The 16,307-nt window shown below is 42.8% G+C and overlaps 1 protein-coding gene and 2 pseudogenes across 3 annotated transcripts in view; all 3 read right to left on the bottom strand.

Annotated features, from left to right (window-relative positions):
- Positions 1-1,426: 1,426 nt before the first annotated feature.
- LOC129485044 (large ribosomal subunit protein eL15-like) lies at positions 1,427-2,064 on the bottom strand (annotated as a pseudogene).
- A 9,223-nt stretch (positions 2,065-11,287) lies between these two features.
- LOC129485045 (protein max-like) lies at positions 11,288-11,761 on the bottom strand (annotated as a pseudogene).
- A 2,192-nt stretch (positions 11,762-13,953) lies between these two features.
- The window catches only part of NUP205 (nucleoporin 205), a 93,503-nt gene continuing 91,149 nt past the window's right edge, over positions 13,954-16,307 (bottom strand). For all 3 annotated transcript variants that reach the window (XM_055284133.2, XM_055284132.2, XM_055284134.2), the window contains one exon: positions 13,954-14,309. In XM_055284133.2, the coding sequence (XP_055140108.1) occupies positions 14,157-14,309 (153 nt within the window). In that variant the 3' untranslated portion in view covers positions 13,954-14,156. The remainder of the gene's footprint in view (positions 14,310-16,307) is intronic.

Below are 16,307 nucleotides of genomic sequence, written 5' to 3'. Positions count from 1 at the left end.
GTGTGCTGTGTAATCAGCGTTGAGGACCCAAGGTAGAGGTTGGGTGCTTAAGAAGCTCGGATGGCGGGCTTTGGAGTCTGGTGATACTGTATGGGGCCCATGCTGCCGTGTGCCTCGCGCCAGTCACTGAGATGATGAGTTTTGTATCAGAGAAAGGGTTTATTCACCAGGCAGCCAGCCGAGGAGACGGGAGAACAGATCTCAAATCTGCCTCCCCAAAGATGGGTTTTAGGGATATTTATGGGATAGAGGAGCAGGGTGGTCTGAGGTGTGGGGAAAGGCGGTTGGAGGTAAGGAAAAGTTTGGCAATGGGTTATCTGTGCGAGGTAGTCAAGCTTCATGGCGCTTCATATGATACAGGGTCACAAAATGACATCCTTAGCATGATCTGAGGGTGGAGGTTTTGGCCCTCTAATGTCAGAAGGACACCCATCGGGCTTTCATGCAGGCCCAGTTGAGGGGTTGGTGGTCCCAGCTGGTTTAAACTGTACAAGAACTGACCCCAACTTCCTGAAAAACAAGAAACCTTTATCAAGCAACCCAGATGTCAGAGATGTTATCCGTAAGGAAGCTAGTGGGAGCTTAGATATATATTGTTTAGCTCTGTGACTTTAGCTATATGGGTTTTTTAATCCACTAAGAGCAGGTGACTAAAAACAAGTGAGAGAAGTTACCTTTGGCAGGCCTCATCAGGTTGGCCCTCAGTTTCACTGGCTCAGCTGGGTTTCTTGCCTGGGATAGCCATAGGTCCTGTTGACAATTTGGTATCATCGCCACAAAGAGTCTGTTCTGTCAGTCTTCTAGTCTGTGTATGTGTGTGTTTTTTTCTCTCTCTCTTTTAAAGAATTTATTTTAAGCCTATTATACCACACAGTATGTTTTAAACACTAACTCCCTAATAAGATATATAACTCCCTAATAAGATAAAGCAAAGACAAAAAAAGTTCATCTTATTAGAAACAAGATACACCATCACTTACTGTCTTCAAACATTATTGCGCTTTAATTTTCATAATTTGACAAAGCATTCATGAAACAATTTGCAGACTAGTTTTAACAGACAAATAACACCTGTAAGCAGACATGACTGTCCTAAATTGTTTAGTAGGTATGAATTTTACAAACTTTTTTTTTGAGACGGAGTCTCGCTCTGTCGCCCAGGCTGGAGTGCAGTGGCGCGATCTCCGCTCACTGCAAGCTCCGCCTCCTGGGTTCACGCCATTCTCCTGCCTCAGCCTCCCGAGTAGCTGGGACTACAGGCGCCCGCCACCATGCCCGGCTAATTTTTTTGTATTTTTAGTAGGGACGAAGTTTCACCGTGTTAGCCAGGATGGTCTCAATCTCCTGACCTTGTGATCCGCCTGCCTCGGCCTCCCAAAGTGCTGGGATTACAGGCATGAGCCACCACGCCCAGCCCAAACTTTACTTATATTAGTGGTAACGGTGGAGCTGGAGAGTATCATGCCTTCTCCAAGCTGCCCAGCAAGAATCATCAATAGTGTGGTGGAATTTATGGCACTTTCCAAGGCCACAGCTCCTTTGGCCTGCAGATGTCAGCCCACGCATCTCCCTCTGCTTGTGGACTGGTTTGGTGATCGATTGGGTGTTAGGATTTCTTCTGATAACTTCATAGAATGGATCAATGAGGATAACCTCAAAAAATTTGTATGTGGAATCTTCACCAACCCAGTAAGAATTCAGGACTCTTAGAGCCCCACAGTTGTGTCCAACTCGCTCCTCTGCAATGGACTGAAGGCTTCGAGCAAACTTTAGCTGGTTAACACCGTGATGGACAGGCTTGCCATAAGTTGCACCCTTAGGAACTGGGCATTTTCGGCCGCCATGGTGAACATGAATCCTATATATAATGTAACCTTGCTTGGCCTTGTAGCCCAGCTGGCGTGCTTTATCAGGCCAGGTGGGGCAGGGAGCCCCGTGGACAGCGAGCCCCGTGGACAGCAGAGAGCTGGCGGTACTGCCAGCAGCGGACCCTCAGAAGAAAGCGCATGACATCAGACTGCTTCTTCCTCCATTGCTCCTGGATGTACTTGTATGCATCCATTTTGGCTTACCTGATGGCTGCTGCCAGACAGAAAGGAAAGAGCCTTACTCCCCCTGGTCTGTGCTTTAACATTAATGCTGATCAGTTGTTGCATTTAAACTGCAAAGGAGAGGGGATATAACGAAGCACGTCTGACCTCCCATACCATCATGTCTGGGAACTCAGTTTTAAGGTCTTTCTGGAGTCCCTTTGGCCAAAAAGAGAGTCTGTTCAATCAATGGAAGGGATTTAGGATGTTTAGTTTACCTAGGGAATAGGAAAGCTATAGGAATCTAAGCAACATTTCTTATTTCTGCATTTCTCCAAACATCTCTCATTGTTCTGTCTTCCCCCACCCACTTCTTGTTTTTTTTTTGCTTTCCAGCATATTGCCACTGCAACTGACCTGAGTTTATTTATTAAATGGCTAACCAATAGAGACACTCTGTAGTTAGCCATTTGTATTAGTCTGTTTTCACACTGCTATAAAGAACTCCCTAAGACTGGGTAATTTGTAGAGGATAGGCGTTTAACTGACAATTCTGCATGGCTGGGGAGGCCTCGGGAAACTTACAATCATGATGGAAGGCTAAAGGGAAGCAAGGCACATCTCACATGGTAGCAGGAGAGAAAAAGGGAGGGGGGGAGTTGCCAAACACTTTTAAACCATCAGATCTCTTGAGAACTCACTCACCATCAAGAGAACAGCATGGGGGAGCTGCCCCCATGATCCAATCACCTCTCACCAGGTCCCTCCATCGACAAGTCGGGGCTACAGGGATTACAATTGGAGATGAGATTTGGGAGGGGCCACAGAGCCAAACCATATCACCATTTAACAAGTAAACTCAAGTAAGTTGAGTTTACTCATAGGATCTCTCTCTCTTTGCCATTCTCGAATGCCAAGGAAAGGAAAACTGATGGGTCAAGATGGTGTCAGATGCTCCACAATCAACTACAACTAGAAAGGGCAGGGTCTCTTTGAACTAAAGTGGCTGCCAAGAGGGAAGAGGGAAGGGATACTAGGAGATGGCTACAACACACCATACTTTCCAGTCTGTCCAGGTTAAAACTTGACTCACTCAAGACTTAACCAGTGCTTCTCAACTTTAATCTTCATTTATATCACCTGGGCATCTTATTAAACTACATCTTCTGATTCAGTACGTCTATGGTAGGGCCTAACTTTCTGCATTTCTTTCAACCCCAAATGATGTTGCTGGTGTATGGACCAGACTTCGAGTTGCAAGATGCCGGACTGTGAGCTACACTGAGGGTGAGGACTTCACCTGTTGAGCTCATGACTCCATCCTCAGCGCCCAACAAGTGTCTGGCACAGCCTCTGAACACAATATAAGGATAGTTGTTAAAATTTCTTTCATAGAACCTTATCCTCTCCTTAAGATAAGGCTTAAATGAAGCCCAGCTTTTCCTCTAAGGCTTTTTCAAAGGTGTTTTCTCTAAATAACCACAGGGCATGGAGAAGCAAGGCAGGACTCTTTTGCTCCCCACTGCTACTTCCTGATTATCCCTTCAATATCCATATATAAAACACTTCCTTTACTTTCCTTTTACCATTAGCTCCCCCCACCTTTTTTTTTTTTTTTTTTTTTTTTTTGCAGTGGGGTCTAGCTCTTGTCACCCAGGCTGAAGTGCAATGCCACCATCTTGGCTCACTGCAACCTCCGCCTCCTGGGTTCAAGCGATTCTCCTGCCTCAGCCTCCTGAGTAGCTGGGATTACAGGTGCCTGCCACCATGCCTAGCTAATTTTTATATTTTTAGTAGAGACAGGGTTTCATTGTATTGGCCAGGCTGGTCTCAAACTCCTGACCTCGTGATCCACCCGCCTTGGCCTCCCAACATGCTGGGATTACAAGCGTGAGCCACCGCACCCAACCTACCTTTAGCCCTTCTTAATGTCTTAATCTGTTGATTTCTGAGGCAGTCTCCTCATTCACTGAAGGCTTTGGCATCTAACCCACAGCCTTCCTTTCAGTGCCACATTATCGTAATCTTGGGTGACTTCAAGGCCATATACACTTGTACTTTCCAGAACTCCTTCCTTCCAGTGACCTTCACCTTCACCCCCCTCAGCAGTGCTCTACCATGATTGTAACACTTTGTCATATCCTAGACCTGTGAAGTGCACTCCCAAATCCTACCTCCTCTCCTATCAGCCCTTTGACCTTAGCCAGATCTCCACTCAGCTATTCCATATTCTCATGAGCTATGAGCTCCCTTCTGGAAGGCTTCAGTCCTTTTCTGTCTAGTCTATACCCCAAGAGACCAGCACTTTAAGGACCATTACTCAATTCTCTTATCCAGTGGTCTTCCTGCTACTTGTCTTTTAAAATCCTAATTTTTGATCTTCACCTTTTCCAGTCCCATACCAGTGATTCTAAGCACTAAATGGAGAAAAGATGGATCATTCAGCAAATGATACTCATCTAACTAGGATCATTACCTGGAAAAAATAATGATGTTGGGTTCCTACTTCACGCTTTGCACATAAATTACAGATAACATAAATGGCACTGCATACATAAGTAACAGCTTAAGACAAAAAAATATTAAAATCATTAGGAGAAAAAGAGAGAAGTTATTTTATAATCTACAAATGAGAGTGGAAGCTTTTTCACATGACCAACATTATACAAAACCCAGAAGCCATAACAGATTGAGAAAATCAACTACATAAAATTTTAAAAATTCTGTAAACACTTTTTGTGAAACAGGTGACAGTGCTAACTTCCTTTATATAAAGATCTGCTACAAATCAGTGAGACCAATGGCTCAGTAAAATATGGCCAAAGGATTTGAACAGTTCACAGAAAAGGAAATACAAATGGTTCAAACATATGAAAAGATACTGTGGGTGGCATTTATGTTAACACTAAGAGAAATGTGGATTAATACTATAATGAGGTATCATTTTTCTCCAAATTGGCAAAAATCAGAAAGCTTGACCAGGCGCGGTGGCTCACGCCTGTAATCCCAGCACTTTGGGAGGCTGAGGTGGGCAGATCACTTGAGTCCAGGAGTTTGAGACCAGCCTAGGCAACATGGTGGAACCCCATCTCTATGAAAAAATACAAAAATTACCTGGCTGTGTGATGTGCGCCTGTAGTCCAGCTACTTGAGGGTGCTGAGGCAGGAGGATCGCTTGAACTTGGGAGGTGAAGGCTGCAGTGAGCTGTGACTGCACCACTGCATGCCAGCCTGGGTGACAAAGTGAGATCCTGTCTCAAAAAAAAAAATAAATGCAATAAAATTTAAACAGCTTGATGACATACTGTGTTAGAAGTAGTGGGGGAAGAGGCACAGTTTACACAACATTGAGGGGGGAATGAATTGTTAAAACTTTCATGGAGGCAGTTTGGCCAGAACTATAATTTTAAATAAGCTTAACTTTCTCCTAGCAATTGCTGAAATTATGCTCAAAAACATTCATTGTAGAAAAAGGTTGGAAACAATGTTAACCAATAAATTAACGATTAAAATCATGCTGTATATCTACATTGAAATACTTGTGCAAGAGAAAAGAGTTTTATGTGTTGATATGGAAATATCCTCAAGTGAAAAAAGCAAGGTGTTGGTATGCTACCATTTGAGGCATTGACAAAGGTATCAGTGGGAAGGAATGTGCTATTCAATAAATCATAAAATTATCCATATGGAAAAAAGTAAACGTAGATTATACCATTCACAAATATCAATGCCAGAGAAATTAATGACCTAAGGAGGAGGCAACATTTTTAAATGCCAAAAGAAAATACGGAAGAGTATCTTTATGATTTCAAGTGGGAGAAAATTTTTAGATAAAGAGCACATACCATCAAGGAAAAGATTTGACACATTAAAATGTAAACAAGTATACCATAAAAAAGTTGAAAAGATAGGCTGGGCACGGTGGCTCACGCCTGTAATCCCAGCACTTCGGGAGGCCGAGACGGGTGGACCACGAGGTCAGGAGATCGAGACCATCCTGGCTAACACGGTGAAACACCGTCTCTACTAAAACTACAAAAAAAAATTAGCCAGGCATGGTGGCGGGCACCTGTAGTCCCAGCTACTTGGGAGGATGAGGCAGGAGAATGGCGTGAACCCGGGAGGCAGAGCTTGCAGTGAGCCAAGATCGCGCCACTGCACTCCAGCCTGAGCGTGAGAGCGAGACTCCGTCTCAAAAAAAAAAAAAAAAGTTGAAAAGATAATCCAACAGATTAGTTGTCTGAAAACAGAAAACTAAAAAAAATTGAAGCCACCATTCTGAATGGCTTCAATTCAGCCATGCGTAATTCAGCAGTTGCATATAAATTCAGGATGTGTAATTACCTTCTACACATCAAAAAGAAAAAACCCAATAGGAAAAAAAAATGGGTAAAGCTTTTTAAAGGGGGGAAAGAATGGTACACAAAATATGCAAATCAATTGAGATAATATTTTATACCCATTAGATTGACAAAATTAAAAAGCATGACGACTGCGCCGGGCGCGGTGGCTCACGCCTGTAATCCCAGCACTTTGGGAGACTGAGGCAGGCGGTTCACGAGGTCAAGAGATCGAGACCATCCTGGCCAACATGGTGAAACCCTGTTTCTGCTAAAAATACGAAAATTTGCTGGGCGTGGTGGCATATGCCTGTAGTCCCAGCTACCTGGGAGGCTGAGGCAGGAGAATCACTTGAACCCGGGAGGTGGAGGTTGCAGTGAGCCAAGATAGCGCCACTGCACTCCAGCCTGGCAACAGAGCGAGACTCCATCTTAAAAAAAAAAAAAAAAAAAAAAAAGGGCTGGGGGCCCATCCCAGTTGCAAGGTTTTTTAAAAACAAGATATTTGAAGTATCCCTCCATGGATCACTTATTATAATGGGAAACATATATTTTACAACAAAGATGTCTGTCAAATACCACCTTAACCAAGTGGTCAAGCTTAATATAATTGGACACACTGATATGCACCTCCTCCTGATGTGATACACTGAAGGCACAAATCAACTGTACAAGTGTGGGTCTGGCCACAACTGTTTAACCTGAGTCTAATCAAAAGAAAACAAATTGTAGGACCTTTTCCAAAACAGCTAAAAAACATCAGTTATAAAAGCCTCCCATCCTCCAAAAAGCCAGGGAACTGTTTTAGAATAAAAATTGACTAAAGAGATAACTAAATATTGGGCTGGGTGTGATGGCTCACACCTGTAATCCTAGCACTTTGGGAAGCCGAGGTGGGCAGGTCACTTGAGGCCAGGGGTTCGAGAGCAGACTGGCCAACACAGTGAAACCCTGTCTCTACTAAAAAAAAAAATACAAAAATAGGCCAGGCATGGTGGTGCATGCCTGTAATCCCAGCTACTCTGGAGGCTGAGGCATGAGAATCACTTGAACACGGAAAGCAAAGGTGGCAGTGAGCCAAGATGAAGCCACTGTACTCCAGCCTGGGCAACAGAGCGAGACTCTGTCTCAAAAAATAAAAAAAAAAGAGATAACTAAATATAATGTGTGATTCTTTTTTTTTTTTTTTTTTTTTTTGAGACACAGTCTCACTCTGTCGCCTAGGCTGGAGTGCAGTGGCACAATCTCGGCTCACTGCAAGCTCCACCTCCCGGGTTCACACCATTCTCCTGCCTCAGCCTCCCGAGTAGCTGGGACCACAGGCACCCGCCACCATGCCTGGCTAATTTTTTGTATTTTTAGTAGCGATGGGGTTTCACCGTGTTAGCCAGGTTTGTCTCTATCTCCTGACCTCGTGGTCCGCCCGCCTCTGCCTCCCAAAGGGCTGGGATTACAGGCGTGAGCCACCGTGCCCAGCCAATGTGTGATTCTTAATTGGATCCTGGGTAAAAAAAAAAAGTTATAAAGTGCATTTTTGGGACAATTGAGGAAATTTTAATGGACAGATTAGATATTTTTATTGTATTTTATTGTCAAATTTCTTGGATATGATAATGGTGTTGTGGTTAGGAAGGAAAATATCCTTGTTCTTACTTGCTAAAATATTTAGGGATAAAGCGTCATAATGTCTACAATTTAGGGAAGAAAACCAGCATATATATATATATACACATAAAAAAAACAAAGCAAATGTGCAAACTGTTGACAACTGGTGAATCTAGGTGAAAGCTGTATGGGTTCATGGTACTTTTCTTCCAACTCTTTTGAAGATTTAAAATTGTTCAAAATAATTGGGAAGGCCAGGTCACACCTGTGATCCCAGCACTTTAGGAGGCAGAGGCAGGCAGATCACCTGAGGTCAAGGAGTTGGAGAACAGCCTGGCAAACAAGGTGAAACCCCGTCTCTACTAAAAATACAAAAATTAGCCGATCATAGTGGCGGGCACCTGTAATCTCTGCTACTTGGAAGGCTGAGGTAGGAGAATCACTTGAACCCAGGAGGTGGAGATTGCAGTGATCTGATTGTGCCACTGCACTCTAGCCTGGGCGACAGGGCAAGACTTAGTCTCAAAAAAATAAAGAAATAAATAAATAAGTTGAGAAAACACTAGACAAATATTTAGAAAAGGTTATGTTGTATATTAACAGCTGTTACAGTTCAGATTAAGTTCAGACATAATTTCTATATTACGAACTGACCAAAACTACAGTAGTAATGACTAGGAAGAGAGTATATACCTCTTTTTGATTTTCTAACCCACCAAACTGATTCACTCAGTAAAAATGTCATATTTAAATCCTACATTTACTTAAAATTTAAATGTAGCTTTTCAAAACAAACTATCCAACACTGGTTTTATCCTCTTTGCTTGCTTCACTGAAGAGCGCGTGCTGCACCTGGTGCCCTCTCTCCATGCCCCAGGTAATAGAATGCAGAGGTCAGGCTGAATGTCAGCCTCTCCCCGCTGTGTCACACAAACATTTCTGGTCAGCAGCACGATGCAGCTGCAGGCCTGCCCGCCACTCCCTCCCACACACTTCTCCACTGCCCCAGATTCTGATCCACAGTCAGTGGTAATTTGGGACAAAATGATAAGAAAACAATATGAAATGTAGTAAATCCAAAATCTTTATTTTTTTAAGACTATAGTCTTGTAGTCTGATAGTAAAGGGAGGAAGCCTTAACTTGCAAGACAATTCTTGCAAGGATATGTACAACATACTTTTTATTTCTATGGAATGGAATCAAACCCAGACAGAGACTACAGAATATATACTAGAAATTAGCAAATGCCAGGAATGGAGCAGGAAAAAGACAAATGAGGCCTAAACACACAAAACCCTTCACTGGGATCTGTTGACTGCAGCCAGAACCAGGGCTGGATCACACAATGGAGGCAGGTACCAGAGCCGCAGGAAGGGAAGTAGCTGGGGCAGGGAAAGGCCCACACCAGGATACCGGTTTAGCACCAGGTAAATCACTCTTGGTATTTATATACAAAATCAGTTGGCTCTATTTCTTAGACATACACACAGAAAGCAAGATTGGATCATTACTTTATGAATCTGTCATTTTGCAATACCAGTATTATCAAGAAATAGGGACAACTCACTCAGATTCAAATTTCAGTAGCAGGAAATAAATATCGAAACACCATCATTGGCCCTCGATACAAAACCTCTACACCACCCAATATTGCCCTCCCTGCCCAACCCCAAAGGACCACTCCCTGGTGGTTGTGACTTCACTGCTGCCATCTCCAATACATACCACAGGTGTCATGCAGCCCTCCTTAAGGCTGGCACCGCAGGCTTAAACAACTGGCTGAGAAGCAGGAGAGAAACACGCCAAAGGCTCTGTGCTGCAAACATGACCCCTCTTTTTTTTACACCACAAACTTCTTTAAGGATCTGGTCACTCAATTGGAGCGATAAATAGCTTTTCAGAAAAAGAGAAAAAAGTCCTTAGAAAGGAGAAAGTGTAAATCTGATTACTGCAAACCAGTCATCTTTTTTTTTTTTTTTTTTTGAGATGGAGTCTTGCTCTGTCACCCAGGCTGGAGTGCAGTGGCACAATCTCGACTCACTGCAACCTCCGCCTCTCGGGTTCAGGCGATTCTCCTGCCTCAGCCTCCCGAGTAGTTGGGACCACAGGCGCGTACTTTTGCATTTTTCAGTAGAGACAGGGTTTTGCCATGTTGGCCAGGCTGGTCTTGAACTCCTGACCTCAGGTGATCCACCCGCCTCTGCCTCCCAAAGTGCGGGGATTACAGGCATGAGCCACCATGCCTGGCCCAGTCATCTTCTTAAAGTCATCTTCTTTTTTTTTTTTTGAGACGGAGTCTCGCTCTGTCGCCCAGGCTGGAGTGCAGTGGCGCAATCTCAGCTCACTGCAAGTTCCGCCTTCCGGGTTCACGCCATTCTCCTGCCTCAGCCTCCCGAGTAGCTGGGACTACAGGCACCTGCCACCACGCCCGGCTAATTTTTTTGTATTTTTAGTAGAGACGGGGTTTCACTGTGTTAGCCAGGATGGTCTCGATCTCCTGACCTCGTGATCCGCCTGCCTTGGCCTCCCAAAGTGCTGGGATTACAGGCGTGAGCCACCGCACCTGGCCTAAAGTCATCTTCTTAAGAGCAGTTCACAGATTCTCAAAGTCTGTTAAACAGAGGTGAGTGTGGACCTGGAGGCAGCCTGGGTGGGGCAGGTGTCCTCCAGGCATGTGCCTGGGCAGGGCTGCAGGAGCTGGTGGAGTGGGCAGGATACTGTGCTCAGAGGTCAGGCTGGCCATCTGTCCTCCACAGAAAAAGCTGCCAAGCTAGGGTGTTTTGGTCTAAAAATTCTTGGTGGGGACAGGGAATCCCTGAAGGGAATACTTTTTTTTTTTTTTTTAAAGTTATAGTGGAAATGGGGAAGGAGGACAAGAGCTTTTTTGGGGGGTGGGGTAGGGAGGGAGACAGACTCTTGCTCTGTTGCCCAGGCTGGAGTGCAGTGGTGTCATCTAGGCTCACCGCAACCTCCATATCCTGGGCTCAAGCAATTATCCTGCCTTAGCCTCCTGTGTAGCCAGGATTACAGGCGTGCGCCACCACACCAGGCTAATTTTTGTAATTTTAGTAGAGACAGGGTTTCACCATGTTGGCCAGGCTGGTCTCGAACTCCTGACTTCAAGTGATCTGCCTGCCTCAGCCTCCCAAAGTGCTGGGATTACAGGCATGAGCCACTGCGCCAGGCCCCAAGAACTTTTACATAAAAATTTAAAAGAAAATTTTTAAGGGAGAAAGTGTCTGAAATGGTTCTGAGGAAAGGGAAAGGAGGATGATGGAGACAGTGTTTATTGCTGGCCTGCCCTGAGTAACTCAGCTGGCCTCCATCTGGAGTTGCTTCCTACCTCAGGGCTCTTCAGGCTCCAATTCTGAGCTGGAGTTGGAGCCCCCATCAAAGGCAGAGGTGGTGCTACCCTTGGCATTGGTGTAGAGGATGCTGTCTGACGAGGGATAGTTGGCCTGTGGCTGGGCACTTGACCTCCCCTCCGGTAAACGGACTTCCTGCCTCAGAAGAGCATTCTGCCGCTGTGGTCATCAATATCTCACTGGCGTGTGATTTTTCCCTTCGCATATGATGGATATACTCTATGGCTTTGTCTAGGATTTGGGCCCAGGATGCCTTCTCTCCTTGGAGTGTTGGGACTGAGTCCCACAAACTGAAAGCTGCCTTTGATGTGGTTCCTACGATTTCATTCCATTGCATTATGATGGGCCCCTTTGTCAGACGCAGACTGAAATCTGTTGTTGCTTGTCACTCTCCACCTTGATGTCATCATTATCACTCATTTTCTACAACCCAGGGAGCAGCCACTGCAGCAGCAGTAGCCGGGGAGGCAGAGGGATAGAGGAATCTGAGGAAGTCACTGACAAGAAGCAGAGTTCCCCTGCCTACACACACACAATCACTTGCTCTCACTCACATAAAACACAGGCAAGAACCACCTCCTCACTCCCAAAATCCCAGTTCCAAATTTGTCTTGTCTGTTAAGAAGGCTTCATACTTCAGAAGTTTATAAAATGCTTTGACTTCAGGCCCAGGCTCTTTGCTAATTATTTCTAGGTTCATGCCTGTGCTCCAGATGATAGAGAGAACCATATACCTGACCAGTGGAGCACTATGCACTATAACTACATTTTGGATCAATTTATTTATTCTTTCACATCCAGGACTTCTATTTATTAACAGAATGTTTTCCAGCTAGTGTTTATATCTGGTGGGCAGTATATTAATTACAAAATGTAACACTCACAAAACCTTTATATTTTTCTTTTTTTAAACCTAACAGCATAACTTCCTCTAAGATAAAGCTGTTTTAAAAAGATGCTTGAAGGCCAGGTGCAGTGGCTCATGCCTGTAATCCCAGCACTTTGGGAGGCTGAGGCGGGCAGATCCCTTGAGGCCAGGAGTTCGAGACCAGCCTGGCCAACATGGTGAAACCCCGTCTCTACTAAAAACACATTAGCTGGGCGTGGTAGCACACGCCTGTAATCCAGCTACTTGGGAGGCGGAGGCAGGAGAGTCACTTGAGTCCAGGAGGTGGAGGATGCAGTGAGCCATGATCATGCCACTGCACTCCAGCCTGGGTGACAGAGTAAGACCCTGTCTCCAAAACAAAACAAAATAAAAACCCCCAAAACCAAAAACCAATGCTTGGAAGCCATAGAAGTTTTATTGTAAGCATTTAAAAACAACAACACTAGGCTGGGCGCGGAGGCTCACGCCTGTAATCCCAGCACTTTGGGAGGCCGAGGCAGGTGAATCACAAGGTCAGGAGATTGAGACCATCCTGGCCAACATGGTGAAACCCCGTCTCTACTAAAAATACAAAAATTAGCTGGGCGTGGTGGTGCACACCTGGAGTCCCAGCTACTCAGGAGGCTGAGGCAGAAGAATTGCTTGAACCTGGAAGGCAGAGGTTGCAGTTGAGTCGAGATCATGCCACTGCACTCCAGCCTGGCGACAGAGCAAGACTCTTTCTCAAAAACAAAACAAAACAAAACAAAAAAACACTTTAACACTATAGAATAAGTATCAATTTTATTCTATAGTGTTACAGCGTTTATTTCTGTTACTACATGAAGTGAAGACTTTCTCCTCTCTGCAGTCTCTCCTATGTATTAGGCTGAAGTAATTGCTGGCTGGAAAAGGAAATTTGCAGTTTCAGATGATGTAGTTACTTGAACATGAAAACAACTGGATAAGAAATAGAGTGGTGATCATGTAAATGTTTTGTCCTAGTGATAGCCATCATATTAATTATATGAGAAATATTGGCAGGTGATTAATTTGAGAAATTTCACAATCATTTCTAAGGAACAAACACAAATTACTGTAGAGTCAGCTCTCCATATCCCCAGGTTCAACATCTGCAGATTCAACCAACCACAGATCCCAAATATTTGGGGGAAAAAAAACAATACAACAGTAAAAAATAATACGAATTTAAAAACATAGTATTAACCACTATTTATATAGAATTCATATTATATTAGGTATTGTAAGTAATCTAGAAATGACTTAAAGTATACAAGAAGATGGATCTATATTATATGCAAACACTATGCCATTTTATATAAGGAACATGCATACCAAAACATAGGTTTTGGTATCTGTGGGAGCCCTGGAACCAGTACTCACCAGATACCAAGGGACAACTGTATTGTCAACTTACATGCAGAAAAGAAAAAAAAGAAAAAAAAAAGGCAAAACCTAAATAATTTTATTTGACTTTTTCAGACATTTTCACAGTATTGAGTACACTATTCTATAAGAGCATGGCTATAGTTTAGTAACCCTGAATATTGTTAATAGTGTAATGCAGCTACAAAGGGTGAAAAAATTAGAATTTTCAGACTATGCCTTTAATCTGGCATTCAGAATAATATCTCTATGGGAAAATCACCACTGTTGAAGGTTTATTTGTTAGACTCCTGATAATGCTGATCAAAAGATAAAAGATCAAAAGATTAACCATACATTTGTTTTGTTTTTTTTTAAAAAGTATTTATTTTTTACTAGTGAGGATGGAACTTGGCAAAGAAGTTTACAGAAAAGATGTCCATATACAAAGAAAGAAATAGCAAAATATTTTTGGTCATAATTTAGAAAGAAACTAATCTATAAAACGGAGACAGTTCTTCCCAATTCATCTCTCTCACAGAAGAGCATAAGCACGGGCTCTCAGTTCCTTGATATCCTCAAGAGGCCACGGATACGTCTGACAAGAGCCTGTATGAAACTGTATCGAGATCGAACTTTTGAATATAATCCTTCAATGTCCAGAAGTTTCTTCTGTAGTGATTCTCCAAAAGCGTTGATTGCATCAGCCTGCAGCTAGCGGTGACACAAAAGACATTTTGTTAAAATTTTTGTCTCAAATATTTCTTTTATTCTAAGTCTTCCAATTTAAAACACCTTAGAATTTTTGTAATGTGGTTCTTTCAATGTAACATACTTCTGAATTTTTGTAATGTGTTACTAAATTAACTAAACATTCACATTTTCTACCTTAGAATTTTTTGGTTTAATTCTCGTGTTGTTCCTGCTTTCTTTTCTTATATAAATTTAAAAACCTGCTTTAAGTAGCAATGAATGTTGATGCTGATGCTGATACACTAACATACACACAAAAACATTTCCTGAAGGGCCATACAAGAAGTCAGTAAGACTGGGGGGAGGGAGGGAAGGAGGATGTGGGGAAGGAAGGGAGGGAGGGAGGACAGGAGGGTAGGTGGGAAAGAAGCTTTTACTTTTTACTTCATTTTGCAATTTTTAAAAACCCACTTGCATGCTTTTGTTTTCAAAAAATATTAATGCGGGGATAAAACTGGTATATGCTTTAGAATTCATATATATTCTAGAATGCATATGTAGTTTCAGATGGATCTTTTTGATGTTATACTAAAAGACTAAAATTAAGTACAATATTAGATGAATCTACCTGTTTTCAGTTTTGCATTAAAATCACAGCACAGTGTGAGATTATTTATTAATCCTGCATTTTTTTCTAGCTTTTTCACAAAGCAGTCTAAATGAAATACTTCAAAACATATTTATTTTTGTTGTCATAGCTACTCAGGATGCTGAGGCGGGAGAATCACTTGAGCCCACGGGGTTGAGGCTGCAGTGAACTGTGGTCACACCACTGCATGCCAGCCTGGGTAACGGAGTGAGACCTTGTCTCTCAGACAAAACAAACAAACAAACAAACTTCTGAATAATCTTCTTTGGCTAATTTTGCACATGGCCTCAATTAACACTAGTTCTCCTAAACAAGCCTAGCCACAAAACGAATTCCTTTTATAAAGTCACTAAGGGGCAAATGTAGTCTGGATTGGGATGGAAGTGTGGTATCCATGACATCCAGCAAGCTGTACTTTGGAGGCTGCTGTAACTGCACCTTTCATTCCCCACCTTGTTTTAAGAAAAATAGCAAAAAGAGGGATTTGGGAGGAGCACAGGCTTTATCAAATCATGGCTAAGGACATTCAGATGGCTAGTAGAGGATCTAGCTATAATTAATTTTCCCTAACATCACATACCCTGATACCTGCTTTGTTAGAAACATAATTTTGCTATTAGTTTAATATAAGGTTTTTATTGTAATTGTTTTTGGCATACTCTTCATTCATTCCAACACTACTGATCAACAGGTTAGTAAGAGCACAGTGTTGTGTACTATGGTCTACTACAGTGGGATTTGTATTGGCTGCTCTCAATCTCACCATTAAACAATTTCCTGAAAAATAAGTGCTGAGTGATACTTTGTACCTAAAAAGTTCTACAAAGCTAATCAAAAGATATCAGGAGTTTCCAGATCATAATGCCTACCAATCACGGAACGCTTACCATGTTCTAGGTACAACACTAGCAGCCTCACATACATGAAACCTCACTTAATTCTGACAAAACCCTTTGAGGTTGAATCCTCTTATTTCTTAGATGAAGCAATTGAAGCTCGGAAGTTAAGTAAGTTGTTTAAAGTCATATAGCTGTTAAAATGGTCAAGCTAGAGTTCAAACCAGGTCTTTGTAAGCAACCCTGAAAATCATAATCTTATTAACATACCAGGCTTTCCTTTTTGCTTACTTACTTACATTTATTTATTTATTTATTTATTTATTTATTTATTTACTGGAGACAAGGTCTTGCTTCACTCTTTCATTCATTTATTGGAGACAAGGTCTTGCTCTGTTGCCCAGGCTGGAGTGCAGTGGTGCAATCACAGCTCACTGCAGTCTCAATCTCCCAGGCTCAGGTGATTCTCCCACCTCAGCCTCCCAGGTAGCTGTGACTACAGATGCATGCCACCACAGTATGCCAATTTTTTTT

This window comes from Symphalangus syndactylus, chromosome 6, assembly GCF_028878055.3.
Source record: "Symphalangus syndactylus isolate Jambi chromosome 6, NHGRI_mSymSyn1-v2.1_pri, whole genome shotgun sequence".
In the NCBI taxonomy this organism is placed as follows: domain Eukaryota; kingdom Metazoa; phylum Chordata; class Mammalia; order Primates; family Hylobatidae; genus Symphalangus; species Symphalangus syndactylus.
This window is presented reverse-complemented; position numbering and strand designations above follow the sequence as displayed.